Source organism: Pithys albifrons, chromosome 13, assembly GCF_047495875.1.
Source record: "Pithys albifrons albifrons isolate INPA30051 chromosome 13, PitAlb_v1, whole genome shotgun sequence".
NCBI classification, from domain to species: Eukaryota; Metazoa; Chordata; class Aves; order Passeriformes; family Thamnophilidae; genus Pithys; species Pithys albifrons.
In genome coordinates, this window is record NC_092470.1 from 5,254,373 (window position 1) to 5,272,109 (window position 17,737).

Below are 17,737 nucleotides of genomic sequence, written 5' to 3' on the forward strand. Positions count from 1 at the left end.
CGTGCCCTCGCCGCGAGCGCGTGGATTGCAGCCCGGTGGCTCGCGGGGTTCACCATTGACTAGCACCTCTTTCTCGTTTCTTTTTTAGAGCTTTAAGTTTCTGAGAGACTGATGGCAATATGACCTGCTAAATTTAAGGGTTGGAACTCTTGGTTCTAGAACTCCAGTTCTGTCTGATTTCTTTTTTTTCTTTCCTTTCCAAGTGAGCAACGATATGACTGTCTAACGCATGCCTTATTTAGCCTCTCCTGCAAGGATGACCTAGCCAGATCAATTTTAATAATGCTTCCGTGTAGAAGGTGTAAACTATTTTGGGCTTGATGTGCTGTGAATGTTGCTTTTTTTTTCCCCCTTTACTCTCTCTACCATGAGCAGTAGCCAGGCGGGTTCACGCATGCGCCATTTTTTACTTCCTGTAGCTGTTAAATTTGGCACCGCTCAAACCGCACCGCTGCCATCTAGTGAGACTTCTTTTGTAAAGTACAGCAGAACTTAAAAATATATACAGTATATATTTATATTGGGGGGAGGGGCAACCAGAAGTCATTGTGGTTCATTTTGAAGCTGCTGATGTTCATTCCTTACTGTGTGGCCGAGAGGAGCGAGCGCTGCCGGGCTGGCACTGGGACAGGGAGACTTTGCAATCACCAAAAGGGCTCAACTGCAGAGCGTGGCGTGTCCTGGTGGGTGGCACAGCTGGGGTGGGGCAGGGGTGGTGGTGGGATGCAGTTGGAAACAAAAACAAACCTTCAGTTTATAAATATATATATATGATTGCTTTTTAAGTGATTTTTTTTTGTTAACTCATGTAAATTCTCAAATCCTTTTGCACTGATGTGTTTGACATATTCTTGTACATTCAATTCAGGCAAACTTTTATAATTTTCTTTTTGGTTTTTTTTTGTTTGGTTTTTTTTTGTTTAAATGATGAAATGTTACAGCATGGTGATATTCTATGCAACTAGTTATTCCTCTTTAGTTTGACACTGTAATTTCTCATGATTTAAAGATTGTAGAAATAGACCTACCAGGGTTCTCATGATGTGCGTAACTGTAGCTGCATGAACTCGTGTTCTGTGTATTTGTTGAAGTGCAATGATGTATAAAAAGTGGATTCACCTGTTTTTAAAAATAAAACACTGACAAAAAACCCCAGGGGTCTGCTTTTCAAACGATTTAATCATCAGAGCTGTGCCCAAGCCCTGGGTGTTCCAGTGGTACCAATGGCGTTTCTAACCTTCAGTGAGTTTCTGCAGTTCCTTCTCCACGTCTTGCACGAAGGCTGGGAAGTGCTGGTCCAGGAGGCAGAGCCGGATGAAGGGGCCCAGCTCCTGCGCAGGCCACACCACCTGCCTGTAGGGCAGCGGCAGCTCGGGCCTGCCCCTCAGCACGGCCTGGGGAGGGGACAGAGCAGGGGGGCTGCATGTCCTGGGGCACAACAGCTCCCCAGAGCAGGTACAGCCAAGGTTCCTCTGGTACTAGATGAAGATGGATCAGGTAGGATTGCTGTGTGACACCCAGCTCTGACCCCACTGTAGTTTTTACACAATGTCGAATTCCACTGCAATTACTGAAACTGGAAATTTAAACTGGAAATGCCACTTTCCTGGGCAGTGTTGCATCCTCGTGAATATCCACTCTGCACCCACTGCTGTGTGAATTGTGTAGGGATAACAACGGTAAACTTTCAAGCTCTTAATTTAACAAAATGTCTTGTAAATCGTGGCGCTTTTGAAGTATTAAAACATCCTTTTCATCCCTGTTTAACCACCTCCCTTCAGCTTTTCCCTGTGGCTGCACCATCCCTGGAAGTGTCGAAGCTGGACAGGGCTTGGAGCAACCTGGGACAGTGGAAGGTGTCCCTGCGCCTGGCAAGGGGTGGAATGGAATGAATTTTAAGGTCCCTTCCCACCCAAATCATGTTTCTATGATTGATATTTAGAGACTTCAGCTCTGTCTGCAGAAGTCATTTCTGCAGAGTCAAACCAGTGCCAAAGCCATTCACTGGGATGTTGCCTCTGGGTATTTATTTGCTCTCAGTGTGTCATTTGTTCTTATGCAAATGGAGTAATTACACCACCGAATACCTGTGTTTGCAGCTTCTTTCCTGGCTCGGATCATTACACAGATCCTGTGTTTTGCTGCATCCTGATGTTCACTCAAGACATTTACCAGATGTTTGTGGAATCTGAGATGGTTCATTCTCTCTCTGTGCCTGACAGATTCTCTTGAAGGATCTGCATGTTGGATTTTTGTTTTTACCTGTGCTAGCTGTGCTACAGATCTTTCTCCAAAGCTTGTGCAGGGATCTGGTAGAGGCTCATCTGGCTGGAAAATATCAAATGCAAATAAGGGCTTGTTACCAAGCAGAGTGTGGGTATGTGCAAGGAGGGAAGCAGTTCCATTTTTAGAGCTGACAGGAAGGGAATGTGCTCAGCTACCTTATGCAGTAAAAAGGCATCTTTTTATGGAACCTGCATGCACATCTGCTCAAGTCTTTAAAAATGGAAGATATGACAATTGAACTACAGGCCCATTATTTCATGTCTAAGTTACAAACTACTTCCCCAAGTGCCTTCAAAGCTGTGTATGAATGCTCACAGGAGCGTGCTGCTGCCTTCCCATGGGTCTGAACACTCGAGCATTTATTTAAGAGTAAGTCACCCTCAGACACCTTCTGCCTTTTCAATTTGCCTCACACCTTTCTCTTGGAGAGGGGGAAAAATTCTGTTCCTACCCTGAGTTTGTTTTCAAGTGTGCCCAGTGAAGCTCAAATTGTACATCTGCAGTTGTAGCAATCTCCACCACTGCAAACCATGAGGAGGTAAACACAAAGACAGGCCAGGGGTACTTACTGGCTCTGATCATGTTTTTACCCTGTATAATTTGAAAATCTGTCAGGTGCTTCCCAGTTCATATTTCACGTAGATGGTTGCAAGAACCGTGTCAGTTCCAGCTCCAGCACTCGGAGCTGATGTTTTTGCTGTCCGCATGTCCGTCCTTACCGCGTGCTGAGTGTCCATGGCCTGGGGGTGTTCCCGGCCGCGGTGGGGCAGCTGCTGGCTCTGCTCCACGGGAAGGTACTCGCACAGCTTCTGGACACAACTGCAGCAGTGCCCCAGCATCTCCTCCTTGGAGGCCCCACCGAACTGCACGCGGAACATGCGGCACTCGTTCTGCTCCAGAACCAGAGGGAAAGGGAACGATCCGTCAATGGCCTCAGACTGCGCTGGTTTAACTAAATCCCTGCTTGTTAAAGTTGGGAAGAAGGTGACAGATTCTTGGGTCACTGCACGGGCTTAAAAGCAAACAAGTTTTCCCTGCTGTATCTTCATTTTTTCCCAACAGCTAAAGCAGAAGACTCTGATTCCCCAGTTTGAAAATCAGTTACAAATATGCAAGAAAAGGTAAGTAAGTGATGCAGGGCCCCTGTCACTAATTAAAGGTTTAGCCAAGTGAACAAACCTTGCCAGGACAACAGTTCTTACAGCTTGAGCAGGAAAATTAAGTTTTATTGTTGCTGCAAGTACTGAAAGGACAGGCCAGTTTAACAGTTTTTGTGACAAAAAATGACATGACACTACAGTAAGCAGTTAACTCTGAAACCTGAACTAGAAGTTCTGGGAATGGGATGTTCCAGTCAGGATTTGTTACTGATGCATCAAACCCAGCCCTTCCTACCTTCTGGTTTACCTGTGTGTGGCTGAACCTGAACACTGTTTGGCTCTCGCCTTGGTGTTCCTTCAACAGAAGCCAACAGGTTGAATGGGAGTGCAAGAAATTGCAATGCATTGCTTCAAACAGTGAAATGCTACTAACAATGAAAGAAGCCCAGACAGCTCTGACCCCCAGTGTAGGTTGTTGGGCTGTACAGTATTTTTCAGTGCCTGAGGTCAAGCACACTGCCCTGCAGTGGGGATGTCAGAGTCTGTCATGTGTGATAAGCTTGTTCTAAGCACCCTGAGCTGATGGAAGGCAGACACATACTGAATGTTTAGGGAGTGAATTAATGGGACTTCCCATTAACCTCAAAACTTCCAATTTAAAACAGTTCAAGTACTAGAAAAGCAGCAAGTTTTCCTTGCCCAGCCTGGCTCATTTGGGTGCTCATCTTTCTGAGGTTCTTCAGTGCCTGGACACGCTGCTGGTCCCCGAGTGGAAGGACAGCACTCATGGCACCAGCCAGCTCTGCCTCACAGCCCCTGTGTTTACAGGCCTGGTATTTTAAGATGTTTGTATCACATAAAATGATTAGGGCAGTGCAAGCATAAAAGCTTTCTCAGTGCATTTCCAAGGGAAAAACCTCACAATAATGTGAAGTGTAGCCCTCACTTTCCCAGTGCCTGGTTATATTTGCTCCAATAACTAAGATATCAGCATAGCTGGGCACATAACCAAGAACTGCTCTGCCAGACAGGTGAGTTCTCAGTAAAATGACAGAAAGGGAACTTCAGTTCCTTTTGGAGACTTTCAAAGACTACTTGTTTTACTTGCCCCTTTTTGCCTTTGAAAATGAATCATTTTTCCTTTCTGGAGAGAGATGATGTCAAGGTGTAGCATAAACTGAGTCCTGGGCAGTCACACCTCAGCCACACAAAAGCTGATGTATTAAAGAATTCTTGCCTGAGGTAACTTAAATCATTGAACCTCTTCCATGATGGGGTGGGGGGTTGAGCTCAGTGAAAACAGTATGAAGGGAAACAACTTACAGCAAGAATATTAAGAACTTTGATCTTGCTCCTGCTTGAGAGGCTCCAGCCTCATTCTGCTGGCTCAGAGTCCAGAGTGCCCTCCTGAAATCACACTGCTTAACTAATGAGTGAGCTCCACTACAAATGCAGTATTAATGACTTGGAAAACCCGAGGAGTACAAGATAAATCCAAAATATATCAGAAAGATGAGCACAGAAGCTTCATACACTGACAGCACTTAGGGCACTGCTTCAGCTACAACTGAGGACACAGAGAAACTGTGGTAGAACCACTGCAGTGCCACTGAGTCCAGTCTGTCCTGTGAATTTGTGGTAAGTAAACATTTAGATGCACCAAATTCATTTTAGATTATGTTAATATTCCTCCCTGCCTGAATTGTCCCTCAGAGCTTTGTTAAGCCCCAGAGTGACTGTGCTGTTGGTTTTGTGTTCCTGGTGGGATGCAGCAGTCCCTGTGCTGAGGGACTGGTCTGTTACTGGGAAAGGAACAACTCAGGTTCATCAGCACCGATTCCTGCCCCAGGCTGGGCCTTGCCTTCAGGGGCAGGCCATGTTTTATACAGAGCTGACAAAAATCACAGTGCAACAGTGTTTCAATTCCAGGCATAATCCATGAATTTACCCCTGAGATACTTGAGAAAGTGTCAGAGTCCATCTAAGAACCAAAACACATGAGATTTTTTACATAAATTGGTAACAAGTGCTGCTTGATTACTTAAAGGCAAACCAGTGACTTACTGTGAGATCTGAGGGGAAGACCAGAGAACTACAGATCCCTTTAGTTGCCTGGAGTACCAAATGCCTGAACCACCAGCCTGCTGCTAAGTGTGCCAGGAGCCACAAAAGGGCTAAATAATTGCTTGTTTGGATAGTTTGTTTGCCAGAGTGAAGTCTGGCTGAGCCATGGCAGATAGATTGTATAACAACTACCCATCCAGCTGTTTTAGCAGGTACATCTCAGAAAGTAGGCTGTAAAACCTGAACATTAGCATTTACAAAAGATACAAGATGACTTAAGCCATTGTTTAGTATCTAGAGCAAAAAAATACATTCTAATTTATACAGACCATTTACAGTATCTCACAGATTCTGTTTTAATTTACCCAGTATTAAGAGACTCTCTCCAGAAAAGCAGAAGTGTTCCAGTGGCTGTTGAAGTGTTCAAAGCAGCTGAACTCACCTTTGCCTGTGCCTGGAGCAGCAGGCAGTCTGCTCTCCTCACTATCTTCAGCCACTTGTGGGAATCAATCAGTGAAAAGCCCTCCTGAAACAAAGCAGGACACAAAACACTTGCACAGCAAACATGCAACACTTGGGACTCCAGGCTGCAGTTATGGGATAGAATGAAATCCCTAATGAAGATCAGGCATTGCAGTCAGGCAGGTTTTGTGTCTGTCAAACAACTGCCAGTATGGAATTTTTACCACTCCGGGGACAGAATCTGTAGCTCCAGTAACACCACCCTGCCAAGGTATGTTTTAATTTCCACATCTGTTTATATTTGTGCATGTTGTCGAGGTCTCGATAAAATAAATGCGGGATAAAGCCGCGGCAATCCGAGCTGAAGTTGCCCAGGAGGGCAGCAGGGGGCAGGCCAGGCCGGGGAATGGGACAGCACCTGCTTTATCCAGGGAGCCCTTTGCTCCAGATGGCACTCACAGAAACAAGCAACAGCTTTGATAATTAGATAAAGATGTTTTTATACTCCTGTTGCATTACTGTCAGTCTCTGCAAACTGGATGGGCTGCTCAACATCCTGTGAGAACACGCCAGGAAGGTGGAACGGCACAGAACAACTGCAAGGCAAGTTTGTGTCTCCCAGGGCACTCTGAGCCCTTAGTTAGCAAAGTCCAGGGAAAAAAAACAATAACAAATTTAGGGCAGGGAGGGAATCAGGCACCTGTTTTATGTGAACTCACAATGCTTTTAACGACCATGGCTTAGGCACATAGTTGGTCCCATATTCAGTCTGTTTTTAAGGTGTTTTTCCTTGCACTGTAGATGAAGGTTGGATAAATGTTGCCTCCTTAAAATAATCACTGTTTTCAAAGAAATCACAGAAGGCAGCCACTGTTTAACTTTCCTACCAACTATTTGATTGATGTTTCCCAGGTTGTCCTTCTTTTATGTGTCCTGTTTCTGAGGTAAAACAAGGGGAAAAAACAGCATTTGGAATTTTTATTTATGTACTCCTAATTATTCGACTCCAACCTCTAAATTTTATTTAATTGAAATTTAAGTTTACTGAAGAACAAACCAGAATTATTTTCTTTTCTCTTGCACCTTGGGTTGATTGTAAATTGCCAAGCAGAAATAAATAACTAAGAACAGCTAAATAAAAGTTAAAAACTCAGTGCACCAGACCTGATCTGGCATGAGCAAGCTGCCTGAAAAAGGAGAAAGAAGATTTTAGACAAACTCAGCTCTGCTGACTGAACTTCACTGTTAAAATGTTTATGTCAGGCATTGCCATTACAGGCAGGATCTTCCAGGTTTTCTTCAGTTCTAAGCAGCAAATAAGGCAAACTTTGCACTATGTTAAAGTTTATTCCTCACAGCTTTTCTGTTACCTCAATCAGCACAGACTGCACTTGAGGCTGAATCACAACAAAATAAAATTCTTAACAATGACAATTCCCTCCTTGTCAAACAATTAAACAGTTATGAATCATGGAATGGTTTGGGTTGGGATGGACCTTAAAGCTCACCCAGTCCCACCCCCTGCCATAGCAGGGACACCTTCCACTGTCCCAGGTCGCTCCAAGCCCTGTCCAACCTGGCCTTGGACACTTCCAGGGATGGGGCAGCCACAGTTTCTCTGGGAACCTGTGCCAATGCATATGAATCCAGGGAAATGAGTTCAGAGCAACAAGGAGGAAAAGCACAATAAACGTATCCCTGTTTCCACCACTGGAAGTTGGGAGGATCTGTGCCAGCACCCAGGAGCTGGGCATGGGGCAGAGCCTGGAAACTGCAAGGCCTACACTGCATTAAGCCTACAGTCCATTTGTGCCTTTCCAGAGATGATGAACTGACTCTGATGTGCTCTGGAGACATGCATTGACACAGAGAAAGCAGCAGTCACTGTGGGTTGGTGCTGCCACCACGCTGACAGAGCAGGGAACACACCGGCTGTGCTGTCCTGGAGCACCAACACCCACTGCTGACAGAGCAGGGAACACACTGGCTGTGCTGTCCTGGAGCACCAACACCCATTGCTGACAGAGCAGGGAACACACCGGCTGTGCTGTCCTGGAGCACCAACACCCATTGCTGACAGAGCAGGGAACACACTGCCTGTGCTGTCCTGGAGCACCAACACCCATTGCTGACAGAGCAGGGAACACACTGCCTGTGCTGCTCTGGAGCACCAACACCCATTGCTGACAGAGCAGGGAACACACCGGCTGTGCTGCTCTGGAGCACCAACACCCATTGCTGACAGAGCAGGGAACACACCGGCTGTGCTGTCCTGGAGCAGCAACACCCACTGCTGACAGAGCAGGGAACACACCGGCTGTGCTGTCCTGGAGCACCAACACCCATTGCTGACAGAGCAGGGAACACACCGGCTGTGCTGTCCTGGAGCAGCAACACCCACTGCTGACAGAGCAGGAACACACCGGCTGTGCTGTCCTGGAGCACCAACACCCATTGCTGACAGAGCAGGGAACACACCGGCTGTGCTGTCCTGGAGCACCAACACCCATTGCTGACAGAGCAGGGAACACACCGGCTGTTCTGTCCTGGAGCACCAACACCCATTGCTGACAGAGCAGGGAACACACTGCCTGTGCTGCTCTGGAGCACCAACACCCATTGCTGACAGAGCAGGGAACACACCGGCTGTGCTGCTCTGGAGCACCAACACCCATTGCTGACAGAGCAGGGAACACACCGGCTGTGCTGCTCTGGAGCACCAACTCCCACTGCTGACAGAGCAGGAACACACCGGCTGTGCTGTCCTGGAGCACCAACACCCATTGCTGACAGAGCAGGGAACACACCGGCTGTGCTGTCCTGGAGCACCAACACCCATTGCTGACAGAGCAGGGAACACACCGGCTGTGCTGTCCTGGAGCACCAACACCCATTGCTGACAGAGCAGGAACACACCGGCTGTGCTGCTCTGGAGCACCAACTCCCATTGCTGACAGAGCAGGGAACACACCGGCTGTGCTGTCCTGGAGCACCAACACCCATTGCTGACAGAGCAGGAACACACCAGCTGTGCTGTCCTGGAGCACCAACACCCACTGCTGACAGAGCAGGGAACACACCGGCTGTGCTGCTCTGGAGCACCAACACCCATTGCTGACAGAGCAGGGAACACACCGGCTGTGCTGTCCTGGAGCACCAACACCCACTGCTGACAGAGCAGGGAACACACCGGCTGTGCTGTCCTGGAGCACCAACTCCCATTGCTGACAGAGCAGGGAACACACCGGCTGTGCTGCTCTGGAGCACCAACACCCATTGCTGACAGAGCAGGGAACACACCGGCTGTGCTGCTCTGGAGCACCAACACCCATTGCTGACAGAGCAGGGAACACACTGGCTGTGCTGTTCCGGAGCACCAACACCCATTGCTGACAGAGCAGGGAACACACCGGCTGTGCTGCTCTGGAGCACCAACACCCATTGCTGACAGAGCAGGGAACACACTGGCTGTGCTGTTCCGGAGCACCAACACCCATTGCTGACAGAGCAGGGAACACACCGGCTGTGCTGCTCTGGAGCACCAACTCCCACTGCTGCTTCAGTCAGAGCCGGGCACGAGCAAAGCCAGATGGCAGTGTAAGATTAATCACAATAGATTAAAAAGGCAGCCTAGAACTAGGCAGGGACTAAGAGCTCAAATGTTTAAAATGTGAAGAGTAAAGTTTGATCTTTCATATTCAGTCAGGTACAAACTCCTCCTGTCATTCTCCACACCTGGACTAGCACAAACACCGTGGTCAAAGGGCACCTGCTTCCTCCATCTCTGACAGAAATCTGAGTTTCTCAGAGGGGGCACTCTGAGTGGAATTAAGCTGAAACAGAAAACAAGATGTTTCCCAAATGTTTCTGAACAAGGCAAGATGTGACCACATCTTCCATGAGCCAGAGAAGGCAGTAAGGCTGATCCTGCCTTACAGCCATTGGGCCCAGCATTAATGGGAATACTTTTGTTCTGACTTCACACTTCAGCATTCAAAAAGCTGTTGGGTAATGAGCTCTGTGATCTGTGTTGGAAGGTATTGCATGTTATTTATGAGTATTTTTTATTATATCATCTAGAAACCCTGTGGTGCTAAGCAATACAGGAACAGGTCATCTATTTTTTGTTAGATTGCAACCCTACCTGAACTAAAAATTAATTATGTATTTAAGAAATGTTATTCCAGTACCAGTTCAGCTTGGCTGGCTTGCATCAATTAGTTTGGATTCACTCATTCACAAGCCAGATGTTTTCAAACAAAACTATGTGTAAACAATAGCTTAGGAAGAAACACTTTTTTTTTGTTACAAACATGATCTAATCTGCCCTTAAATTACAACCAATACTAAAGAAGACAAACAAACCCCAGAATGCCACAGTGAGACACATTCTCCAGTTTGGGCTGCCACTTCTAACAGGGTCATGAAAGGCAAACACAAGTTTGTTCTCTGAGTTCTCAGTTACAGTGAATGTATGTGGTGTACAATGTTACAGATTAAGGACTCAGCTGGGTGTCCCACAGACTGGGAACGTGCATTTGCAAGAAACCATGAGTGCTGCATGAGATCAGAGGAGTTTATTGTGTTAAGTACTATCCCAGTGCACAGCTGCCAGAGTGGTGCTGGCTGGGAACTGAAGCAAGAGGGCAGAAAAGCCAAGGGCCTCAGGACCATTCCGACACAGGCTGGGCAGCACCATGGGACACAATTCCACAGAAAAAGAGAAATCTACTTCCAAAGCTTCCAGGGAGGCACCTGTGACAGTCCCTTAATCCATGCATTTCCCAAGGTAATCTACCAGGACACAAGTGAGGAGCAGAACTATCACAGTGCAAAAAAAATTTCCAACCCCAACAACCAAGGCAGACAGCCAAGGGTAAGGAATAAAGGGATGCTAAGTCTGCATTATCTTTTTGTATGCAATTTTTTTACCCTTAATCTCTTAGAATCTTAAATCTTGCTATTAAGCTTGTTTGATTGTGGAAAAGAACACGAGGGTCTGAACTCATCAAACAGAGTGCTCCATGTGTACAGAGGCAGGAAAGCCAAAGGAAAGGGGAGATAAAGGACACACCAGCCACCCCTGAGGGGACTCAGGAACCAAAAATCTTTACCCAAAGTGTGGGGTGCGGGAGCACGTGCTTCCTTTCTGGGAGTGTTCCCCCGGATGGGCACGAACTACAGCCCTGGAAGGAGAGAGCAGCAAAGATAAATAAGTTCCTAACTCAGGACAGACCTGGATGTGTCACAGGGAGAACCTGATTTGTTGGGTTTTTTTCCCCAAACTACACTTTAGAACAGTGATACTTGTCCAGGGACAGAGAGGGGAATGGGATGCTCATGGGTTTACCTGGTTAAAGCTCTTCAGGGCATCCCATTAATTTCTTCTTTAAATCATCAAATTCCTATGTCCCTAAATCAATAGCATACATTAAACACCACAGAGTAAATACGTGTCATTAACAGAAATCCCTGCTCTTAAAAGACTGTTCTAATAGCTGGTTTAGAGGAATTGGGGCACGAGAACAACAAACATCAGAAGCCCTTTACATCAACATGCAGGATACTCAGCGTGTCCAAAACAATCACGTCAACAGCACATGTTGAAATAAACAAACTAAAATTGAAATTTTTAAGCTACAACTGAGGTACTAAATAAGTCAACAAAACTAAGAATCCTTCTACTCTTTGAAGGAGCAGTCATGGGACCTTTAATAAAAGCACAACTTCCTGTAGGTTTCCACTGTTGTGCCACTCAGCAGCATTAGCAACCTGCTCACTCTGCAGGTTTCTGTCAGGTGTCCTCACTTATTGCACAGGGACCATCCCTGCCCAAGGCACTGCTGTGAATATCATCTCAAAGATTTGGTGCCTGAGTTTCAGGCACTGCAAAGAGAGCACAAGGAACGGGAGAATGTCTGCTGAATGCTTGCCTAATTAATGAGTTATAGAATCTACTGTACCCTATGCACTGGTAGCTTATTAGAAGTCAGGAGGGGACCAGGAGGGCACTAAGGACATTTAGTCTACACTTCAAAAGATCAGGTCACAAATCAATTAGTCTGGATTGATTTTATCCTATTAAGTCCTCCTCACAATTTCAATTTGTTTAATTTGTGGGATATTATGAATTGTAGCACCAGAAATAATTACACTGAATAAAACACCAAAATACAATTTCCATGATGTGTTGATTCAAAGAGGGGAAAGGAAACAAGAGTTGTGGTAAACAGAACGTGATGTATCTTGAGTATGGCCAGAAATTAAGAGAGATGCTGTTGAGATATTACTGTAAAATTCCATTGTCTACAGTATGCAAGAATGAGGTTTCTCTGCCATCAAACATGCAGTCTGTAAGGAAACACTGCAGTAAAAACAGGTCCTAAAAATACATTACGTAATTTAATTCCAAATGAAGAACTTTGCTTAAAAAAAACCCAAAACAAAGCAAAGCAAAACACTTTTTAATTTGCATTACGCATCAGGGATTTTTATGTTCTGTGCTCTGAAGTTCCATTTACCCTCCTCTTCATTCCATTTGGCTGATCACAAGGAGTAGATTTTATTTTGAAAGGAAAACAGTTGTTTCTGTATTTATTAAAAGAAATAAAACAGTTGTTAGGATATGCGAATTTTATTGCTATTTTATAAATATTGTTCTTAGAAACGATCATAAAAGAGCCACAGTTTCACTGGGCTCTAAATAACTATCATTCTTCAAGGAAAAGGTTTCTCAACTCTCCTGCTCAAAGAAAATAACAAGTATTAAGAGAATACATAAATACACCCATCACAGAGAAAGTATTTTGATAGCAAGTTAGAAACACTTGAATGTTGTTCCTAGTATGGATCATGCTAATTCAGCCATCAATTAAATAGGAATTTCCTTTTGTACACAGCTTTTGTGCAAAGGGAGTTGTAGTGAATGTTGTATGTAGGTGAAACATTGAAAAAAATCTATTATTCACCCAAGAAAGTTTTACAGAAGTACAGTAGTTATGGATGTTGAGAAGGAAATGGTGCTCCTGTGACAGATCTTGTGCCTCACCGTGTTCCTGTGCAGAGGTACAAAGCTGAGATAATTGTTACCCAGTTCCCTCAAACCCAGGAGCCTGTGGCACATCAAAAGGTCTGAAAAGCAGGAATTAGAAGACAGATCAAAAGACCAGACATCAACAACTTAAAGGGTGCAAGAAACAGCTGTGTGAGTCCATCAGAGGGAATTTCAATGCCAGGGTATTAAGGCAGCACGTAAGTGTTGGGAACACCTGAGCTGTCAAAGGACACAGCCAGTACCCCAGGCCAGCAGGAAGAAAGGAGAGTACAAATAAAATTATCTCAAGAGTTGCAGCATTCCATCAAACTGGATACATTCCCTCTGGAGCAGAAACTCGTGCGTTATCCCCTGGGACAGAATGTCCATGATGGACCCCACTGAGTGGATTTGGTCTGTGACAGGCTCCAGAACACACAACATACAGAGCCTGTTTAAATATTGTGGCAGTTTGTGACAGCTCCTGACAGCCAGAGACCAGAGGGACAGAGAACCAGCCAGATTAACCATTTCTGATTATTTAGCCAGAGACCAGAGGGACAGAGAACCAGCCAGATTAACCATTTCTGATTATTTAGCCAGAGACCAGAGGGACAGAGAACCAGCCAGATTAACCACTTCTGATTATTTAGCCAGAGACCAGAGGGACAGAGAACCAGCCAGATTAACCACTTCTGATTATTTAGCCAGAGACCAGAGGGAGAGAGAACCAGCCAGATTAACCATTTCTGATTATTTAGCCAGAGACCAGAGGGAGACAGAACCAGCCAGATTAACCACTTCTGATTATTTAGCCAGAGACCAGAGGGAGACAGAACCAGCCAGATTAACCATTTCTGATTATTTAGCCAGAGACCAGAGGGAGACAGAACCAGCCAGATTAACCATTTCTGATTATTTCTACAGCAGTAACAGCCTGAGCTGCAAGCTGGTTTTTGTTATAGGCATCACAATAAAGAGTTTGCAAAATCCCCCACCACTGGAAGTGTCCAGGGCTGGATGGGACTTGGAGCAAGGTGGTTTAGTGGAAGGTGTCCCTGCCCATGACAGGGGGTGGAATGAGATGGGCTTGAAGGTCCCTTCCAACCCAAACCATTCCGTGATTCTGTGAAAATGAATAGATTGGGTGTTTGGTGGTTTTTTCAGCCAGTCAATTATGTTTAAGAGGAAAAGTGAGAGAACTGCAACTCCACCAATCTCTGGGAAATACACACAGGTACCACTGCCCCTCACACCAGTTTAGTTTGCACAGATCTCACCTGCACCATGACCCCAAACACATTTACTCAGAGAGTGCACACAAAAAAACTGACAGGTTGTAAAAACAAATCTGTGTAACTTTTCTCTAACACTTAAGAAAATGATAAGTGTTTGCCTTAAGGCTTGTATAAAAGTATTGCCAAAATAAATGTTAAAAGGCACAAAACTTTGGGGTGTTTTTTAAACTCTCAGTATTATATTTTGCTCACATTGACCAAGCATGTCTGTTCCACCTCTCTTCTGCACAATGTGATAGTCACTGCAGTATCTCAGTGTCTCTTAGAAGCTCAAACAGCCCTGACAGATCCCAGAAATTCCTCCTCTGGCATTTCATGCAAGGCAGCTGTCTGAAAGCTTCACTAGCCACTAAACCCAAGAGCTGCAAGAAAGTGCTTTTCTCAGCCAAGTCTTTATAAAGCTTTTCTGACACTTCATCCCTTCCAACAACACACTTTTATCTGCCCCTGTGACTTGCCAGATTCAGCCTTTGCCAGATGCGACTTTGAAGAGCTGCAGCTTCTGGTTGTGTCTGTTTCATCCTTAATTAGTCAGTAAAACTTACTTGCAGTTAGATTTTATATGGTTATTTCAAGGATAGAGTCACTAGTTAAGTTACTAGTCTCTAGTTAAGTCACTGGTCAAGTTACTAGTTATTAACAGTTACTGCCATGTGATTGGGAGGCTGGGAAAGGGTCAACCCCTCAAGAGGAGCATCTTGCACTGAATCACTGCAAGCAGAATTTGCTAAGAGATGGCAGCAAGTCTCACTTCCATCTGTATTTTCAATACTCCATCTCTTTTTCTTACTCAACACAACTGCTAAAATACTTTCCATGTTCCATTTTAACCTTGTCCTCATGAAATGTGAGCCAAATGAGGGCTCTCCACACTGACAGCTCTGTTAGCTCATGTATTACCTATTCAGTATTTCTAACACACTCACAGGCCAAAAAAATCAAGGATATCCTTGGGTCTCCTCACAGACTTAAATTCCTGTAAGTTTAAGACCTTTTAAGAGGCACAGTAAAAACTAATTTATAAGCTTATACATATTTAAAGCTGCAACACAGTCTCTTACACACTCTGTATTAACAAGCTTTGTTATCTTTACACTGCAGCACCTTCCAGTGGTTTGTAATACTTTTCTAATATATTTATCAGCCAGTTCCTACTTGTTATCTTCACTGAGTACTGGTGCTCTGCACTGAACACACTTAATTCCACCTTCCAGCAAGGCCTTCCCTGTCATGAGCATCAAACCTGTTCTTCCTACACAGTTTTCCTTTTCACCTCTTTGGTGAAATCTTTAATTTAGTAGCTGGTTATGCTTATGCAGAGGCTACAGGAATATCAGCTGACAAACCCTTGTAGCTGTTTGTCTCCAAAGGTGTATGTTGGATGATAGATCACATTATCCAACACAGAAATAACAAACCCTTTGAGAAACCACATTATCAAACCAAAATACTAACGGGTCAGTGGCAAGAAAGTAGCTGGCTCATGTAGCAAATCTCAGAGGAAATTACAGTTTTATCTGTTTCTTAACAATGTATTTTCTCTGTTTTCTTAGGCAGAAGAATCCTGAAAAAAACCCACAACCATAAATTATCTTTCTACATCAGGAGCACTTGGCTTTACTTCTTAATCTTCACTTTTAGAACTACAGCATTGCTGCATCTCAGCTTGAAAGAATGTATTTGGTATTACCCTGATATGTGAAGCAAAAGCAGCACCTGAGAATTACCATGAGCAAAGCAAAATTGGCAGCTTCCATTCAGTGTAAGATGAATTTGAAAAGGGAAATTAAGTTATTACTGGTGGTAACATGAGGAGAGAAACATTCTTAACACTGAGAAACTCACCAGAACTGTTCGCCCTTGAGAAATGAAGAAATGGCCAGACACCACAATGGTAAGGACAAGAGCACCTGATTCTTCATTTGATTCCAACACCTTTAAAAAGATAAACAAAGATAAATCTGTCCCTGTAAGCACAGAGTCTATAATTGCCCTTTCCAATGCAAACCCAAAGGTTTCAAAGGTCAGTTCTGGAAGCCAGGTGGGTAATCTACATCTCACTAATGCAACTTGCCCTACATTCCCACTGACAGAAGGCATGTTTAATGACTTTTTAACTAATTATACCTTGATATACAGATTTAACTTTAACCAACCTTCTGGACTCTTCCAACTTGATCTGTAGATTTTAATACCACCGGTCACTGCTGAATGAAGGAATTAAAAAAAAGGTGGGCTACTAACCATTTCTATCTCTGACTTGCTGACAATAATAATTCACTAAATAAAATTTCCCCCGGTTCCTGCATTAGCCATGGACTTCGAAAAACACACCTGAAAAGCCTCATGTGCTCCTGTTTGCCACACCCCCCCGCCCCCGCCTCCCGCCGCCGGCACCTTCCATGAGGTGTTTCGCCCCTCATCGTCGCCGTCCCTCGGGGGCAGAAAGCGGCCGTAGCGCTTCAAGGGCCACGTTGTGGCGCTGCTGAGGAGGGAGGTGTTTCCGGCAGGGCCCGGCCGGGGCTCGGAGCCGTGAGGGGCCGCGGCCGCCGCCATGTTGCTCTGAGGGCTGAGGAGCTGAGGGGGCGGTGCGCGGCGCTGGGGCGGGAAGGAGCAGCCAATAGGAGAGAGGAGAGAGCGCGTGGCGGGAACCGCTCGCCAATCAGAGCGAGGCGCGCGTGAGCTCGTGCCGCTCCTGCTGCCACCGGGCGCGCGAGCCGCGGCGCCATTGGCCCCTCCGCTCCCCTCAGCGCGATGGTCCCGCTCCGATCGCCCCAGCAGGGCCCCTCGGCGCCATCGCCCCGCTCCGATCCCCTCGGCGCCATCGCCCCGCTCCGATCCCCTCAGCGCCATTGCCCCGCTCCGATCCCCTCAGCACCATCGCCCTGCCCCTCTCCGATCCCCTCAGCACTATCGACCCGCCCCCCCCGATCCCCTAAGAGCCACCACCCCGCTCCGATCGCCCCGCTCCGATCCCCTCAGTGCCATCGCCCCGCCCCTCTCCGATCCCCTCAGCACTATCGACCTGCCCCGCCCCGATCCCCTCAGCGGCATCGCCCCGCTCCGATTCCCCTCAGAGCCATCGTCGTGCTTCGATCGCCCCGCCCCGCCCCGCCCCGCTCTGCTCCCCTCCCCTCCCCTCAGCACCATCGCCCCACTCCGATCACCCCGCTCCAGTCCCCTCAGCGCTATCGCCCTGCCCCGCTCCGCTCCCCTCAGCGTTATTGCCCCGCTCGCCCCGGCGCGGTCCCTTCGCTCGCCCTCGGCGCAGCCCCGCTGCTGCCTTCAGGCTTTCCTCCTCTCCTGCCCTTCTCCTCCGAGGGGAGTGCGGCCACAGCCTCCCCCTGCTCCCAACACCCTCCGGCCGTGGCCGTGTGAAGGCTCGGCTGTCATTTCGTGGGTGTGAGGAGCGCGGTCCGGCCTGCGCAGCGAGAAGGGGGAGCGGGAGGTGAAAGTGACAGTGACGGTGACGGTGAAGGTGAAGGTGATGGTGA

The 17,737-nt window shown here is 46.5% G+C and overlaps 2 protein-coding genes across 2 annotated transcripts in view; one reads left to right on the forward strand and one right to left on the reverse strand.

Moving 5' to 3' along the window:
- NPTN (neuroplastin) overlaps window positions 1-1,155 on the forward strand; it is a 49,006-nt gene extending 47,851 nt beyond the window's left edge. Inside the window, exon 8 of the mRNA XM_071568062.1 lies at window positions 89-1,155. The gene's annotated coding sequence lies outside the window, so the exon portion shown is untranslated. The remainder of the gene's footprint in view (window positions 1-88) is intronic.
- Window positions 582-17,096, reverse strand: REC114 (REC114 meiotic recombination protein). The gene is made up of 7 exons (XM_071568829.1): window positions 16,641-17,096; window positions 16,089-16,178; window positions 5,893-5,976; window positions 3,006-3,176; window positions 2,263-2,328; window positions 1,238-1,394; window positions 582-622 (listed from the first exon to the last, which is right to left on the reverse strand). Exons 1-7 carry the CDS (start codon window positions 17,094-17,096, stop codon window positions 582-584), a joined length of 1,065 nt encoding a protein of 354 aa, XP_071424930.1.
- Between the last annotated feature and the right edge of the window lie 641 nt (window positions 17,097-17,737).